The sequence below is a fragment of the Octopus bimaculoides genome, chromosome 4, assembly GCF_001194135.2.
Source record: "Octopus bimaculoides isolate UCB-OBI-ISO-001 chromosome 4, ASM119413v2, whole genome shotgun sequence".
NCBI lineage: Eukaryota > Metazoa > Mollusca > Cephalopoda > Octopoda > Octopodidae > Octopus > Octopus bimaculoides.
Genome location: NC_068984.1, coordinates 90997805 through 91017085, shown reverse-complemented (window position 1 = coordinate 91017085; position 19281 = coordinate 90997805). Strand labels below are relative to the sequence as shown.

The 19281-nt window shown below is 35.8% G+C and overlaps 2 protein-coding genes across 3 annotated transcripts in view; one reads left to right on the top strand and one right to left on the bottom strand.

Moving 5' to 3' along the window:
* LOC106883149 (protein N-lysine methyltransferase METTL21D) overlaps positions 1 to 1037 on the bottom strand; it is a 15786-nt gene extending 14749 nt beyond the window's left edge. The window contains exon 1 of the mRNA XM_014934053.2: positions 759 to 1037. Within this exon, the coding sequence (XP_014789539.1) occupies positions 759 to 1030 (272 nt within the window). The 5' untranslated portion in view covers positions 1031 to 1037. The remainder of the gene's footprint in view (positions 1 to 758) is intronic.
* A 7927-nt stretch (positions 1038 to 8964) lies between these two features.
* Positions 8965 to 19281, top strand: part of LOC106883146 (RAD52 motif-containing protein 1) — a 26808-nt gene continuing 16491 nt past the window's right edge. Inside the window, exons 1-4 of one of the 2 annotated variants that reach the window (XM_014934044.2) lie at positions 8965 to 9118; positions 12379 to 12612; positions 13195 to 13311; positions 16751 to 16892. In XM_014934044.2, coding sequence (XP_014789530.1) covers positions 9017 to 9118; positions 12379 to 12612; positions 13195 to 13311; positions 16751 to 16892 — 595 coding nt within the window. In that variant the 5' untranslated portion in view covers positions 8965 to 9016. The remainder of the gene's footprint in view (positions 9119 to 12378; positions 12613 to 13194; positions 13312 to 16750; positions 16893 to 19281) is intronic. The other variant, XM_014934045.2, reaches the window with a different exon arrangement.

Below are 19281 nucleotides of genomic sequence, written 5' to 3'. Positions count from 1 at the left end.
ATATATATATATATATATATATACAAAATGAAACTAGTAATTTTGAAAACAATTGTGATGTGTGAGCACCCACCAATTTCTTTTTTTTTTTTTTTTTCCACAACAAATTTCGATATCGTCGTAATCTAAACCACCTGAAAGGTATTTGTAAAAAATGTCATTAAAAGATACCCATGTTTCTAAAAGTTATGAGGAAACAAAGTCGGTGGGGTATGCCGGAAGTAATGTTCTGCTGATAAAAGGACAGTAGATCGGAAAATGAGAGTTCAAATCTTGCCGAAGTCAACTCCGCTTTCCATCCTTATGGGATCGATAAAATTAAGAACTGGACTTGATTTAATCAATCACCCCACCACCTAATTTGTGGCCTTGGGCAAATTCTTTATGAAAAAGTGGCTTAGAACTTAGATGAACACTTCCTGCGAAAAAAATAGGTATACGATCTTAAAAATATATATATATACAAAAAAAAAACCGTTCGGCAATGAAAATACAAAATGTTACGTTTTATAAAAAAATTAAATTAATGAAAGCAAAAATCTGTTGAGATTTATAATTCATTCTTATGTAAACAACAAATTTTAAAACCAAAACAAAAAACAAAAAATACTTTCTAATTTTCTTATAGTGAAGACAATCTAGAGGTAATAGAATGCATAACAATAGCTTCCGTCGAGGAACTAGCTTGTAAAATAGCACAATCTAGAATTGAGTTACGTACAACATTTAGAAAGATTATCAAAACAGACTCTACGAACCCAAACGTTGCAGCGACAATACCGAGACAACCAGTACCTGCACCCAGCTCTAAAATTTTTTTCCTTTTTAAATGCTTTCCTTTGTCGAAATCAATTGACTCCAGATATTTAGCTAAAACTATGGCTGCATCCCAGATGACACAACCGACATCACCAACAGCAGCTTGATAAATTGTTAGCGTGATACCATCATTCCTGATAAATTCACGAGGGAACAGTTTATCCATTTGCACCGCCATTGCTTTCAACTTGACGTCGTCACTAACTAGCATGTACCACGTGATTCACATGTACAGCCCAGCCTCAACCATTCACCAAACTACAATCTTAATGTTTACCATCAGATTTTGTAATAAAAGCGAGAAATCAGGGCTTTATTGCTTATGGCCCAAGAAAAATAATAGGCAATATACCCACTGGAAAATTTGCAAGCACTATGGGAAAGAAACCGTTAAGAACTGGTGTGAACACCCTCTCCCATTGGGATGAGCTATATAACCATTCTCTGGGATTTTGCAATTCATACCAACAGGCGTAATGGCTTGGCTTCGAAGCAATAGCATTTTGAATTCTACTGAAATGTTTTTCTGGGATTTCTTAGCATTTTATTTTTTCAATGTTTTCAGTTAAAATAACAGCATAACTCAATTGGTGCCGACCGTTTCCTCATAACTTTCTGATGTACGCATTTTTTAAATATCATTTACAGAAAAAGTTTTTGAGTCTGTAGAATACAATTATGTTAATAAAATTTGGGGGGGGGGAATGTTTTTCTATCTCTCTCCTGTCACAACTTTGTAACAACCAATTTCCATAATTTCAGCATTTTTCACTTTTTGCAAATTTTTAGAAACATCAATATTATGTCATCTACAATCCCAAAAATGTATTTTTGCAAAATGCCATTTTTAGAATATGTATTTAAGAAGAGCTCTCATGAAACAAAGTTCATAGCAGGGAGACAAATTAGTGTACATTAATTGATCTTAACCTGTACTGACCAATGCCACAGGTCCCAATGCACTTCCAATTCTTTCTTGATTGCATCCATCTTTCCCATTTTGGCCAAAATCGTTTAACATGGGGGCATGATCAGGTGGCCTTTTCCAATCTCTTGGATGCCACTAGGCAATTGCCCAATGGAACTTGTGCTTTCAGTATTCATCATCATCACCATCATCATTTAACGTCTGTTGTCCATGCTGACATGGGTTGGACAGTTTGATCAGGGCTGGTAAGCTGAGGGGCTGCACCAGACTCCAGTTTGATTTGGCATAGTTTCTACAGCTGGATGCCCTTCCTAATGCCAATCACTCCATGGGAGTAATGAGTGCTTTTACATGCCACTGGCACGGGTGCCAGTTGCGTGACACCAGTATCTACCACGACTATGATTTCATTTGGCTTGATGGGTCTTTTCAAGCATGGCATATTGCCAGCACGTGTTCACTCCACTCCATTGTTGAATTATCTCAAAGATATATACAAAACTTCTTTTGTTTTTATATCATTCATATTTTTTCAAAATGAGTCTAGTGAATGTGATCATTGACAAGGCTTATTTGCCCTTAATAATTCCAAACCAGAAAATACTGTAATCTAAAACCATGAGTCTTACATGTATTTAATACAAATGGTGAGATGTAATCTTATGATTGTCACAAAAATATTCATTGGTGATTTCCTAAATACTATTGAATAAAACTAAGACTTGTAGATGAGTGTCATTGACAATAAATAGAAATGTTAGGTGGGCAAACAGAATTATAGACAAATGTATTTGACATGAATCAGGAACGACAATCTTAGATTTAGGAATTCTGTACCATGTGAGAAAGAAGCCGCAATCATTTTTACTCCAGTGCTTGTTCATTGTTGAAAAGTTCCCAAAAGATCATCTCGCACATCTTCAGGTAGCCTTGTACATCTCTGTCTTATGGGATTTCATTGAAGAACTCAGTCTACTGGTCTTCAAGATCTTGGGCAGTTGTCTTTCCAATTTCACATCATCATCATCATCGTCGTTTAACGTCCGCTTTCCATGCTAGCATGGGTTGGACGATTTGACTGAGGACTAGTGAAACCAGATGGCTACACCAGGCTCCAATCTGATGTGACAGAGTTTCTACAGCTGGATGCCCTTCCTAACGCCAACCACTCCGAGAGTGTAGTGGGTGCTTTTACGTGCCACCGGCACCAATCAAATATTTTTCTCATATCTCTGTTTTTGTTCATGTAGCACCTGGTGGAGGTATGGTTTATGCACACTCCATCTCTAACAGCTTATGCTTTTTTAAAAATATATGTTTATACAAGTTTTTATGTTTTGAGTGTTAGAAACTCAGAATCAGAGTTTTTCAACAAAAAAGTTTTTCTGAAGTTATTTTTGCAGAAATTTTTCAAAGCCCATATCTATTGTTCACTGTCTTATTTATTTTGTAACAATTCAACTGAAAAACTCTATTGATAGAAATATTGAATCTTTTTGCATGGAACACTGATGTTCAGTTTTTACAAGCAAACCACATTTATACTAACGGTAAGCTGTGAGTGTATGTATGTGTGTGGTTATAGCACACATACACACATTCACAGCTTACAAGAATCTCATTGCAAGAAGAATCTCAAAAATACCTTGATGATGCTTAGAGTGTAAAAAGACAGTTTCTGTATATTTTTCAGCACAACATATTTCTTGAAAAATCTAAAAGGACAATGTCATACTTCAAATAGTATTAGAGTTTGTGTGAAGTCCTAATGACCTGTTTTATGCTATGGAATGGTATAGGTACTGAAGCAGTAGTTCAATGATATCAATACTGTCATGGACATTTATTCCACAAAATGTTACAAGACAGGATGTGATCCTAATCATTAGATGAAAACTGATGAAAGCATTATTTCCAAAGCAAAATTCATTTTGATAAGATCATTAAACAATTTTTGATTTTATGATAACTCCAATAAAAAAAAAAGAATGACTTCAACATGCACCCAATTGTACTTCAATAACCTCAGAAACTGCAATTATTGATAACATTGTTACTAGATCAACCATCTTCATTGCTAAAATAATTTGGCTAGTTTTGGTTGGACAGATTATTTTAGTCTTCCTACAGTAAATCATTTCTGTCATTTTATGGATTTTGTCATTTTATAGAACCTGTCATTTGTATTTCACAGATAATACTGAAGCTTTCTGAATACACATAGATGGATCAAAATTAACCGTATACATGAAATGATTACATGTGGATTTGATAAAGCGATCAATAATTACAATATATATTGCCAATGTTTATTCTCTGTAATTTGTAGTTTTGTGTAAGATGTTTTGGATTTTGCTTTTTTTCAACCATATACTATACTCCAGCATGGCTGCAGTCTAACACTCATTATATATATATGCATAAATACATTCATGTATGTATGTATATATGCATGGATACATGTATTACAGACAATGAAGTAAATATTGCTAGCAGACAGAAAAAATTTGCCAGTAGGTGATTACAGTGAATTGAATCCTATATCTCTCAGATCCCCCCCACACACACACACACATATGTGGTATGTATGTATGTGTGGTAAGAAGCTTGCTCCCCAGCCACATGGTTCCAGGTTCAGTCCCACTGCATGGCACCTTGGGCAAGTGTCTTCTACTATAGTTTCAGGCTGACCAAACCCTTGTGAGTGGATTTTGTAGACGAAAACTGAAAGAAGTCCATCATATATATATGTATATATTTATGTGTGTCTTTGTGCTTGTGTCTGTCCCCTCAACATCGCTTGACAACTGATGTTGGTGTGTTTATGTCCCCATAACTTAGCAATTTGGCAAAATAAACCAATAACATAAGTACTAGTCTTATAAAGAATAAATCCTGGAGTTTATTGCTTAAAAACCTTTTAAGGCAGTGCTACTGCATGGTCACAATCAAAATGACTGAAACAAAAGAATAGAAGAACATATATGCATATCTTGTTGTTGGCACTCCATCGCTTACGACGTCGAGGGCTCCAGTTGATCCGATCAACGGAACAGCCTGCTCATGAAATTAACGTGCAAGTGGTTGAGCACTCCACAGACATGTGTACCCTTAACATAGTTCTCGGGGATATTCAGCGTGACACAGTGTGACAAGGCTGACCCTTTGAATTACAGGCACAACAGAAACAGGAAGTAAGAGTGAGAGAAAGTTGTGGTGACAGAGTACAGCAGGGTCCCCCCACCCTGCCAGAGCCTCATGGAGCTTTAGGTGTTTCCGTTCAATAAACACTCACAACACCCAGTCTGGGAATCGAAACCGCGATCCTATGACCGTGAGTCCGCTGCCCTAACCACTGGGCCATTGCGCCTCCACATATGCATATCTATGCATATATAAACGGCAATCTGTTTAGTTGTCTGTTTGTATCAAGTTACTGTCTACACCCATTAATGAATCTTCATGAAACTTTGCATACATGTTAAACCAACATTCAGTTTGTTACTAGGCTCATTGCAGTTTGATAAAAATCTATAATTGTATGGTTAGGGCTCCTAGAAGGGGTGCAGATATAACCCATATATTTTCCTATAATGGCCAAGGGGAAATAACCAATTAATTTTTCTTTATTTTTCTCTTTTGCCCACTGGTCATTTCTCCCTCCATTTATTAGAGAAGTAATATCATTAGAGTGAGCAGTTGCCAGTGGTTACTCTGTATAAATACGTGTGCGTTCTACATTACATGGACTTTCTTACAAGAAGTTGTCAGACAAGGTCAGTGATTTTACAATCAATCTAACCCCTGTCCTAAGTCAATATATAAATTTAATGACATTTCATATACCTACCTAAGATCTTTCATTTAAAACAAATGTGAGTAAAATCTGACCATGGGTTATGGAGATATCAATGCCACAACTTATTTGCAAATTTTACCATTAACGTGCTGTTTTCATGGCAACCATGCAAAAATTTTTCAAAATATTACATTTTGTTTGGTATAAATGAAGTTGAGTATGTTTATTTCTTTGAACTGTTAGGGTTATTTTTACACTTTACCCAGAACAACCCTAAAACAAGTAAATAGTATTTTCCTCAACAATAGATCCACTTATTTCAGTTAGTGACTTATTTATGAATATACCAGGAATGAAGATGTCTTTCATGTAAATTTGATTAGAGGTTGTGTTAGCTTCATGAAGGGAGGGTTTCATCCAAGGAAATACTGGTTCAATACCTAATATTTTGGGGGAATTGTCCTGAGGTTGATTTGTTTGACTAAAGGCGGTGCTCCAGCATGGCTGCAGTCAAATGACTGAAGCAAATAAAAGAATATAAAACCGAGAATGTGTGTCTGTCTGTATGTATGTATGTGCGAAGTCCTAAAACTCAAGAACTACCCAACTGATTTCATTGAAATTTTACATATACGTTACTTAGGGTCCATAGAATATCATGGGCCGAAAAAATTTTCAACTTCTTACCTAATGTGGGCCTGGAGCAATCTCTTCGACTGGTTCTGTATTATGTGTCAAAAGTGAAACAATAACATCTATATGGTAATGTGAAATAATATTGTTTCACTTTTAATTCTAATGTAATAACACTAAGATCATCTTATTTTACACATTTACCAGTTAATAATTATCATAGCACTTGCAACATTGCAAGGTATTTACAGTTACATATTAACATTTAATACATGTGCTTAATCTGACTATATAAAATTCTTTGTCTTTCTGTCTGTCTGTAATCACAACAGCGACAAGGTAGATGTGTGATCACCTTTCCTTTACCAAACCTGATTTAGTTAGATATATATAAATATATTTAATACAAATATATATATGCCATTCAGATACTCATATACCATGGTTTCGGATTCTGGCCCAAGGGCCTCAGCCTTATTCAGTATGAGTCACGTTATAGATCTGCCAATGTTGTGGTTTGTTTTGTGCCAAGCCAGTCCACATGGTGCAAAATATATATATGAGCAAAAACATTTGAGTATTTGCACTCAAAGTAAGATGTTCCTATTGTTAATATCATCTGCGGTGAATATTTTTAATTGATAATATTAACAGCAGTAACATAGGCAGTTCAACAGGTCTAATAGCATTAAAAAAAGCATACCTTTAAAGAATATTCCATTCAGATACTCATATACCATGTTTTCAGGTTGTCTTAATTCTTTATCCGTTTCCTAGCCTACTGTTGTTTTTCTGTTATTTGATGCCTTCCGGCAGTTGAATTAGGAATTTAGCTCCTATTTCTAAACAGGTTGATACTTTTTCCGCAGCCTCATGCCTTGTGCTAACTTAAAATTTTATAGCTATATAAAAGTGGTAAGCGTATATTATTAACAATTGGTTTTAAAAAGAAAGAAGAGGCAAAAAACACATCGTGATTTACACAAGACAAAAGCTAAATAATTGGGGCTAATGCAGTTTTGCACCTAATAATTTACCAATGTTGTATATATGAGAAAGTAGGTATAGCACAAAAGAATGGATGAGTAAGACTTGATAGTTTTGTAGCGAACGCCTGAAGAAAACTTCTCTCTCTCTGTTATATATACATAAATACGGACATAGTGGATAATACCTAGTCTTTGGTCGCACCTTTGGACCCTGTTGTGTCCACTACTCTAATTGGTTGGTATTGACTCAATTTGTCTCTTGCTCTATTGCACGCCAAGATGCCACCCAACCAGTTGCAGCCTTCAGATAAGGTCATGTGAGACAGTCTCTTCTAAACCCCAGTTTGCGCCAACCGCTTCGTATAAAACGCTAGCTTCACACCGTCCTGAGGTCTTTCGGCTACAGACCTTCTGAGGTCTATCCACTGACCACAGAGCACACAGCTAGTCCCAGTGACGACACAACAGCAGCCACATGGAGACTCATCAACACTTCGTCCAACAGTATTCAGGACCTCCATCTTCATTGCTACCATCATCTTATAACGACACCAACTTCTATATGTACACACCAACCAGCACACTCACACAGGTTCTATCTCAACACTGTTTGTGAATTACTTCACCATGGTTAACAGCAAATACATCCTGTGACAACCTTCTGTAACAAGTAACCGGCAGCAGCATTGAAGCCACAACTTCTCACAACATGTGCTTCTCCCTGGCTCTGCATTGCAGCTTCAACTTCTTGATACAGCACCTCAACTACTGTGTACCTTTGACTACGAACTGCTATTTATCATTCTAGTGTCTGAACATTTTTCTAACTTCATTATAGACTCTTTCAATGCTCTGTACTTATCGCACACGCATACATCTATGTTTTTATACATACACTTTGTATACATGACGGCTTGTCTATTATGTTTATATGTCGCACACACACACACACACACGTTAACATCTAAATAAAATCTTCTCTTAAACATTCTACCAGTTGTGTCTCTCTTTTCCTTCTGGCACTGAAAATCATTTAACCCTTTTCCTTCCATGAACTATGTATGGAATTGTGAAGTACCCAGCAAGTGCTAATCACATTTTCCTACAGTTTGTTTTGCAGCGAAATGTTATGCTTCCTGTACTATACTGACGGCTTTTTATATTTATCCTCTACCCACAAATTTCTAGCCTTGTGCTAAGTTATATATTTATTGAAAATTTTAGGAGTATTTTTTTTTTTTAAAGAGTAAATTTCATTAGGAAAGTTTGAAAGGGATTGCGAACGTGCACGAATCTAGTAAACAGTGTTTGCCTTGCGCGTGTTTAGAAAAATTGAATTTATAATATTGCTTGATAACCTCAAAGCCAACAGAAATTTAAGTAACATTTCAAGATAAAAACTGATATTGATTTTTAATTTCATTTGTGCAAAATGAAGATCACCTGTCCTAAAAATAAAAAAAATTACACTACCGTAATTCAAATGACAACTAGGAGTCTGGTACATGTTATATACCAGACCCTTGGAAAATAATTTTTTGTTGAATTAAACGGGATCAGTGCAGATCGTCTACATTTACAGTTCGTACTTTAAATTCTTCACTCGCAATAGAAAAGGTATTCAATTTGTTTGGCTAGATTACAAGTATGTTTATATTCAAAAGGTTAGGTAAGGATATGCCAAGATATATACGAAAAAAAGTACAGGGAGGTATTACAGGTTAAAAGAGAATAGAATCTCCATGTAGTTGTTAGTCTTAAATATCTCAAGTAACGAAATGGCATTCCTAACTTAGAGTTATTTCCCTTGGGCCCATTTACTGTTTATTCAATTTGTATTTACAAATCATGAACGACATTGAAATTATTGAGTTCTGCCCGCCACATTCTAATCGGAAAAACTTGTTTGTATCTAATATACCGCTGTCATTACCACCTGCTGATATCTACGTAAGTCGATTTTAGTATTCCCTATTTTTATTAAATCAAACCTTTACATGAACTGAATGAGATTATTTTTAAAAGTAAGCAATTGTTTTCAATGTTCACATAATGCCGTTTTCTGAATCGTAGTTTGTGTGTGTGTTATCCTCATTTTACGTCCGCTTTCTATGTTGGCATGAATAGCTCGACAGGATTCTACGAATCAACAGAGGACCACGTCTTGCTCCAATTTTGGCTTAGTTCTACATTCGGTTGCCCTTCCTGAAACCAAACCGTTTATAGAGTGTATTGGGTGCTGTTTTTGTGGCACCAGCGCTACTGATGTGGTTTTGCATTCGGCAAGATTAACAGAGTGTGTTAGTTTGCAACAAGCTGTCCATGCTTGTGTCTTTCTGATATTAATGTCTGCTTCCGAATTGCTCACCCAAGTACCTTAGTTATTGAAGTTTTCAATAACATTCAGTTTGGAACCGCTCAAAGCAAACAGTTCAGCATCATTTCATGGTGATGTGAGAAAAGGAAAATGTGAAAGCGACAACTTGATCGCAGACACTGGCCTGCATTGCATCCAGATCCTCGAGGCGGTAATCTTTCAGTTTAGGGTTTTAAAAAGTAAATAAAAATGAAAGGAGAAATAACGAGGGGGAATAAATAAGTCAACTGTTAAACTACGTAGACCTGAGCTATAGCCACCAAAAAGTGAACTAAAGTCTTTTTTTTTTTTTTTGGAACAGAATTCTTCCATATGTATTCGTGTAAATATGACAAATAAATTGTCCGACGTTCCAAATTGTCGCCGTAATGTTCTTTTCACCCGCATCCACATATTCTCCACATTTTGCGCGTGGACGTCCTCATTTGTGGGATCACAAAGTTCTGGTGCACAATCACTTCGTGAGTGAAGATGCTGTCATTTAGGCTTCAGTTTTATTTACTTTTTAAACGCCCTAAACTGAAAGATGACCCCTTGAAGCAGTGATGTTGGACCGAGAAGTGTGACGGCCGGACAGTGTTACTGCGGCCCAGGTTGGAACCCGGCTATAAGAAGACGAGAATGTGTTAGGTGCTTTTTCCGTGCCATCATTACCAATTAGATCACCTTGTAACTTACAAAGCGAAGCGAAATAGCTATCACCATTGGCAGAGAGAACAGGAAAGAAATTGATGACTAGGTGACAGTGGCGGATCTACAATATTGAGGCCTTGAAGCTTAAAATGTTATGTCGGCTCCCTTTACAACCAGCAGCAATAGGGTAACACGCAACAAGGGTAACACGCAACAAGGGTAACACGCAACAAGGGTCAAAGAATTTTCGTGCCCTTGCAAGGAACTCCAGCTTGAGGTCCTGATTGCCCAAATGGTGGAGTCCTTAAAAATGAGTCTGAAAGTCAGCCCTCTTTCCACCAGAAACGAAGTGTGGATAATCACCAATATCTTTTCCAAGGCAAATCACTACAAATATTTTCCAGTCTAAGCTTTATACTTTTAGAGTTATGGAGGGTGAAAATTAGGGAAGCATTATATACATGCATGATTAAGATACATATGAAAATTACAAAATACTCATTGTTCTGTTTTTTGTAGCAACAGTTTTGTCATATGACAGCCTCCATGCAATGTCATTTTCTAGAGACAATATGCATAAGGAGTTTAAGCGCTCTTCAGTCATGGTAGACCGAAATTTATTCTTGACAAAGGAAAGCTTTGAGGAACTCCTTTCTACTTCACAGCTCATGATAGGCATTGTCGAGTACAGCTTATGTGCAGTGGTAATATTAGAGGACACTACAATTAATTGTTGCTGATTAATAAGCTGAAGAACTTCTGTGCATTGCATTTTAGATGGTGTGTTTTCTTCTGTGTTTTAGGATTTCCTAAGATGTAAATACTCTTTGAACTGATAGCACTCATTTATTGATATGTAGTCAATATTGTCTTTGTAATGCGATATTATAAATTTGATACTGTCTTCATCAAATTCTGAAATTGTCCATTAATTCTGATAGAAATTTGTACCTTTTCGCAATCTACTCATATGGATCCATCCTCTTGCTTAACTGAATTATCAAACAGTCATAGACTTGATTTAGAACTTCTATCCTAAATTTTTTAACCCCTTTCAAAGAAGCCCTATCACTTACTCCATGTGCAAGTTTCTTCGTAGCAATGTGTTTAGAAACATCAGAATAATTTGAGGTGATGTATTCACATAAACCTTCTGCTACTGATTCATAATGTGCAATCCTGTCTGCTTAATTTTCTTGTAGTTCTTTAACAAATGGAAGCAAAGCTACTAGCAGAGAACCTTCAAATACATCAGAACCAGGTGTTTGGAGTTTCTTACTTGTTTTGTTAAAACACTCCATAAGTTCTTCTCAAATGACTGTTAAAACAGCATATTCCAATTTTACCAACTTGTATAAATTCTTTGCATTTCACTTACATTCATGCTTCTCTTCTTAGTTTTCAAACATATGTTTGAGAGTTTGTAAAATATCCCTATATCCATTTTTAATTGCTGGACTGCTTCATTTTTAATTGCCTGGACTGTGCAGACCATCTAGTTACACTTAATCTCTTTAGAGAAAAGGCTAGATTGCCCTTGGGATCATTTTTCATGTCTTCATCACAAGTCTTCTTTGGTCTCCCTCTTCTACAGGCACCATTCATTTTGAGCTCTTGGCACTTGTTCATGCAGCCATCATCATCCCCTCCCCTTGGCCATTACAATGTAATGTCCTTTCTTGCAACAGTTGAGTAGACATATGGGTGAGAAGGTGCAGGTATGACCATAGACGTTGGTATGGCAGAATGCCGTGTGCTTAAGTTCACTTCCTAGCCACATAGTTTCAAATTGTCCTGCTGTGTGTTACTTTGGACAAGTGCCTTTTACTATAGGCCAGGGCCAACCAAAACCTTTTGGTGGATTTGGTAGATGGAAGCTGAAAATATAAGCAATGTTGTTCATTTGCAATCTTCCATGGAATCATGTTCAGCCATTATGCTGTTTGAGTTCTATGGACAAGAGGAAATATTATTTTTCTTGAAAATAGGTGAGAGTTAGCAACAGAATATCTGATCATAGAAAATTTACATCAACAAGATTTTTCTGACCCATGCAAGCATGGAAAAGTGCACTTTAAAATGAAAAACAATGATAATATGCATATATAAGAAGTTGTGTAGTTAAACAGAATTATGTGAGAAAATGCAATGTCTGTATAAACAAAATGCTATAAGATTTATTAATTTCTCTTTGTTTTAGGATATTCTTTATGAGAAATTTTCTGCATTTGGTCTTCTCTATGAAATTCAACTATTCTCCAATACAAATCAGCAACCAGTACAGTATGAACACATGTCACACGCTGGGAAGAATGACTCTGTTTCCAATAATAATAATGCCTATGCCTTTGTGAAGTATTATTCTATCAGAGCAAGTCAAAGTGCTCGGAGGAATCTAAACTGTAACTTATATATTGGTGGACAACAATGCAAGGCAAGAATGAATTTAACTACTATTTACTTGCTAATTTAGATTTTGATATTTTAAACATGGTGTTAAAACTAATTCTAGTAGGTGGTTAAAGTTGTTGATCTCTTAATTTAATGATTAAAAACATTGCAATTAATGACATATTAGTAACTTAATGGAAAGGAGCTGTCGTCATAAGTTGTATAATGCATAATTGGTATAAGGATAGGCAGAGTGGAGAAATTAGCAAAAATGTTAAATTGAGAATTGTATATACTGTATGCAGGAAACATGTTCAGAATATTATTTAATGGGGTGTTGTATAAGTCTGAAAAATAAATCAAATTTAGTCTAAGAAAACTAGGTTATTAAAGATATCAGACTCTGATGAAATTTTAAGAAAAGCTAACACACGTAATATGAATATGTTATCAGGATCATCAGGAAAAGCTGCTTGAAATAAAATTGTGAACTGACAGTCTGATTAAAGTTTAATCTCAAAAAATACAAAAACCTTTTGAAGTAAAGTTAACAAGCAAAATATATTTTTTGAAGCATTTACCAAATAATGATGATGAAAAATGAGATTTTAAAATTTTATTATAGATTGTAACTGCCAAGAGAAAAAATATATTTGCCTTAGAGTACCTTTCTTTGAATAAATGTTATGATGTGGCAAATTTCTACTTTGGCTTTAATGGCTGGACAACAAATATTAAACTGGTGAGTTGGTATTGTGCTTTTATTCAATGTTTTTTCACTAACAACACTTGTTTTTTAGATCGCCTTATGTAGCTTTTGTTTTCATATGCGTTAACCTGCTTTATATAGCTTTTGCTTTCTTATGCATTGACCAAACCACATTTTTGTTATAGACAGGGTAGGCTTTTTGCTATTACTATTCTACTGCACCAGGCACTCTTTATACTTGAAAGCCTTTCTGTTAACATTGTAGTGTTTCTTAAAATAGCTGCCTAAGTGTAATTACTTTACTCTTACTGTGGATATTTAAATCACTGATAATTTCTTTGCCATTTATAGGAGTTTATTTGTGTCACTTGTTTTAAATATTACATCTATCTCTTGGAACATTTCTACTGTTAGTGATTTATTTGTCTACAACAAATCCTCTATATTTGTTAAGCATACACAGAAAGGCACAGGAGTGGTAAGAAGCTTGCTTCTTACCACTCCTTACCAAGTAAGAAGCTTGCTTCCCAAGCACATGGTTCCAGGTTCAGTCACACTGCATAGCACCTTGGGCAAATGTCTTCTACTATGGCCTTGGGCCAACCAAAGCATTGTGAGTGGATTTGGTAGATGGAAACTGAAATATGTATGTATTTATGTGTCTGTGTTTGTCCCCTCACCGTTGCTTGACAACCAATGCTGCTGTGTTTACGTCCCTATAACTTAGCAGTTCAGCAAAAAAGTACGATAAAATAAGTACTAGGCTTACAGAGAATAATTTGTGCAACTAAAGGCGGTACTCCAGCATTACCACAGTCAAATGACTAAAACAAGTATAAAAATTTTAAAAAAGAAATTATGTTTGATTTGAAGTTTGGAAAGAAACAGCTAATAATTGATATTCTATTTTGATTCTCAAACAAAATACATTTACCTCAGAATAATTATACTGATTTAGATACACAATTTTAATAGCCTTTATGCACTCAAAATTTATAATATTCCAATTAGTTTTATGTTGGATTGCTAAATTCTTTTGTTCTTTCTAATTTGTGAAAAAAGTGTTGATGCTGTATTTATTAATTTCACTATGAAAACAACTTAATCATGCATTCTATTATTGGTTTTGCTAAGCCTAGTACTTATTCTATCAGTTTCTTTTGCCAAACTGCTAAGTTACAGGGATCTAAATTGACCAACACCAGCTATCAAGTGGTAGAAAGGGACAAACTCAGACACACACACACATACACATATATATGTTATGTACAGAAAATATCTAGTTTTGTAGGCATATATTGGCATATATATATATATATATATATATATATATATATACACACACACACACACATGCATATATATACAGGGTGCAATGAGTGAATTGTTGCCATTTTATATTTTTAATTTCACACATACGCATTGTTTGTTTTTGATTTTGTCAGCTACACAGTGTAGTAGGGTCAGTTGGGCACGGTCTGTGAGAAAAACAGCACCATGACACAATTCACCCTGCCAGAAATTTGGAAACAGCATGCTGTACTGACTGGTATTCCTGCCGGAAGCTCCAATACAAACATTTCAGAGTGTTTGGGTGTCAATCTGAGGACATGTGCTGAGAGTGATAAAAATCAAACATCCAGTCAACTTCTTGGTGTTTGGAGTGATCACTAGTGATGTTATTTCTTTACTACCCACAAGGGGCTACACAGAGAGGGGACACACAAGGACATACAAACGGATTTAGTCGATTATACCGACCCCAGTGCGTAACTGGTACCTATTTAATCGACCCCGAAAGGATGAAAGGCAAAGTCGACCTCGGCGGAATTTGAACTCAGAACGTAGCGGCAGACGAAATACCGCTAAGCATTTCGCCCGGCGTGCTAACGTTTCTGCCAAACCGCCGTGATCACTAGTGATGGTGACATTATATCGCCATTCATTTTCCCACACAGCCTCAGACTCAACACGGAGACCTACTTCAAGTGCCTGGAGAGGCTAGTGCTGCTCTGGGTCAAGAGGGCGGCTGCTGGAATACCCTATGTCTGGCAACAGGACTCTGCATCATTCCATACTAGCAGGAGAACCCAGTCATGGTTGTCAGACAATTTCTGCAACCACATCACCCCTAACTCCCCACACTGCAACCCCCTTGATTATTATGTGGGGGGGCGCAGTTGAGTGAGAGACCAACAAAACTCCTTGTAATACCAAAGATGAACTGAAGGCAATGATTATGGCAGCATTCACCAATTTAAACAAGGAGACCATCCAGAAGAGCTGCAGGAAATTCCAAAGTTGTCTAAAGGCCATGGTTGAAGCCAGTGGCGATTTTATAGAATAGATTTACTCTTTAGTATTTCAAGATATTTTTATGTAATTTTGGTAAATATATCCGTAAAAATGAGATGTCAGTGTTATTTTCATTTTTGCGTAATTTAGTGATAACCATGGTGATAACACCGTCAAATCATTGCACCATATTGACTGCATCAGCAACAGTATTACCAACAGCATCCCCAGGCCCAGAGCCTATCAGAGATATACCAGGAGTGCAAATGTTGCCACATCCCAAGTTTGTAAATATATCAGATCAGCCAGTACATCTTTCAAACATCGCTTCTGCAACCACCAATCATCCTTCAGAGTCCCAGAAAGACGGTTTGCCACCTGGATTGGTATGTGTGGCACCTCAAAATATCAAGGGATCCCATGTGATATCAGCTGGAAAATAATAGATTATCCAGGCTTATATATTAATGGGAATGACAGTTGCCAAATCTGCATCACAGAGAGAGCCAAAATTCTTAAGGACTATACTAAACCTGGTACATTGTAAAGAAGTTTTTCTTAAATGTGTCCACTTCAATTGCTACCTACTGGAAAATTAGATCTCCCCGTTTGCTGGTTAGGCTTTTGAGTCTATAAGGGTTATTTTATCCTCTGGTTCATTCCAGCCATGACCATCCCTTTTTAGACAGTATGTCTAGAAATACATTCTACAATGTGTTCTCCTTTTGCTAAAATTAGAAATTTACTGAAGACATTAAAAGAAAGTTTGTGTTAATATTTTATTTAAAAGGGCAAATTTTTAAAATCTCTATTTTATCAGTTGTGTATGTTTAAGCTTATTTCCGTCTTCAAATTCAGAGATTGGCCAACATCTCTGCTGGACAGGATGCTGCAAGTTAAAAATCTTTGCTTCTGGGAAAGTTTGAGTTAATTTTTGCATGTTGTTGTTTAGCTTTGATTGTTCAGATCGAGGATCAAATTCTTTACACCTATGCCCATCCTGTTTCAGACAAAGTATGTCTAGGACTAACTTTTCCTTCCTAAGATAGCAGGGTGTTACTTGAAGATTTGGTGCTTATTTGTAGCATGTGGAGTGACTACACAGAGCCTCACTTTAATGAAATAATTAACAAAATTTATTAAAATATCTTTAAATCATCAATTATTTGTTTTTCAGTTAAAACAGGATACATATGAAATGGATACCAATTCAACAATATGTAAAGTTTGTTTCTGTTCCCTTTCAACTGTATCGTTACCATTCCATAGAATCACATCAGAGGGATTTGGAGCATGGGAAGAAACTTGGAACCAAAATGGTAAATAATACTGACATACTAATATAAATGTCATGATTTTTGTGTTTATGCAATAAGCATAACAAATTGTGTAAAACAAAATTAAAGGACTTCTCATAAACATACTCAGTAACCATCAATTTTACAAACTTGTCTGACCTGAGGATATAGAATAAGTATCCATTAACCTAGCGTTTCACTATGAGAATGCTTATCTCCAACTGATATGTAATCAATGATACCATCTCTTTTTAGACAGTTTGCCTAGAAATACATGCTACAATGCGTTCTCCTTTTATAAAATGATAGGGTTATTTAGCATCTATTTCTAGCAGGTCAACCAACCATATAGATACTCCCTCACATGCTTGACATTCTGTTAGTTTTGTATTAGTGTACAATTTTTATTAATTTTATATATGGTTGAATATTTATGCATTGTATGTATTGTTGGATATTGTTCTTAGCATAAAATCAGTTCAGGAATCCCTTTTTATAGAACACTATTCAGGAGTGACTGGGACTGCTTCAGAAACTTCGTTTGAGATGCCTCATGGAATGAAGTGTTTGAACTTAATGGTGAAGAATGTGTGTCTGAGTCTTGCTTTGTGGATCCAAACTGACATTCTCTCCTGCATGTTTAACAGCTCTTATTCACAGAAACCACTTCTTTCACACATATTAGCAGAAAACAAATGAGAGTAAGCAGGATTTTTGCACTGCTTTCAACAACTGCAAGAGGGTTATAGAGACTGCAAAGTCTCAGTACATCCAATACATCCACAACCATCTTACCTCTTTCAAAACTTATAGAGAATCTACAAAAAGGGCAATTGTCTGTTCCTCCTCCTTTTCATGTACCAGTTCTTACAACTTCAAATGACAAGGCTAAGCCATTTGCTTAGTTGTTCACTACTAATTCTATTTAAGATGACACAGATCATCCACTGCCCAAGTTTGATGCAAGGATTCGTAACAACCTTACCTTCTTGCATATTACAGCTGAAATGGTTTCAGCTGTAATTGTGAAACTGGATCCATCAAAGGCTAGTGGTTCTGATGGCATATGGTCGTTGTTTTGTAGTGATGTAGTCTCAAACTAATCACTCTTTATTTGAATTTGTTCAACAAACTTCTATCTGAGTTTTGCTTTCTGTTTTGTTGGAAATCTTTGTTATTGTATTTAAGAATAGTGAGGAAAAGTCAGGTGCACACAATTATCATCCTATAAGTCTCCTTCCTGTGATTAGTAAAGTCTTTGATTCTGTTATTAATGTGGTTTTGGTCAGACACCTTAACTCTTACAGTCTTTTTTCTGTTAACATGGTGGGTCCTCTTCTTTCACCTACGTTGAAGTCATTGGCTCATTGTCAAAATGTATTTTTGTTGTGTCTTTTCTATGAGTATTTTCATGGTCATTGGCTCTGATGAACTTCCTGCTCTAATACTCTTTGTCAAGACCTTTCAATGTATTACCCATATCTCTTCCTTGCAGCATTATTTCTTTGTTGAGCTTCCTGTTAGACATAAAGTCCTTTTATTGTAATAAGTTCTTTCCTCCAATTGCTGTTCTCTGGAACTCACTACCATCATTCTATTTTCCCCTAGACTGAGACCCCTTCTTTTCTTTCTTTGAAGACACTCACACTGTAATAGCCCTAAGCTTTGTTTGGGAAAAAAATTGCTTAAAAAAAAATTAATGAAACACTACAATATGTTTGAGCCAATAATGATACACTTTCTAACGTTACACAGTACAAGATCTATTATTTGTTACAGTCTTCTTTCTTTGCTCCTTCTCTTTGCTCTGATAGGAATTGGTGGTTAAAAAGTTTGCTTTGTAACCATACAGTTCCAGGTTCAGTCCCACTGCACAGCACCTTGAACAAGTGTCTTCTATTATAGCCCTGGGCCAATCAATGCCTTGTGAGTAAATTTGGTACACAGAAACTGTATGGAAGCCCATCCTAAATTATTTTATCAATAATCAGAAGAAGCTAAAGAGTGACATGTATCTTTTACTTGCTCCAGTCATTAGACTGTGGCCATGCTGGGGCACCACCTTGAATTTTTATTCAAATGAATGGACGAATGGACCCCAGTACTTCTTTTTTAAGCCTTGTACTTATTCTCTTTGCGTCTTTTGCTGAACTGCTAAATTATGGGGACACAATCACACCAGTACCTGTTGTCAAGCAATGAGGGAGGGGGTGACAAACACAGATACAAAGACACTATATATATATATATATATATATATATATATATATATATACACACACATATATATATATATATACATATACACACACACACACACACACATATATATATATATACACACACAGACACACATATATATATATATATATATATATATATATAAGTATGCATATGTATGTATATATGT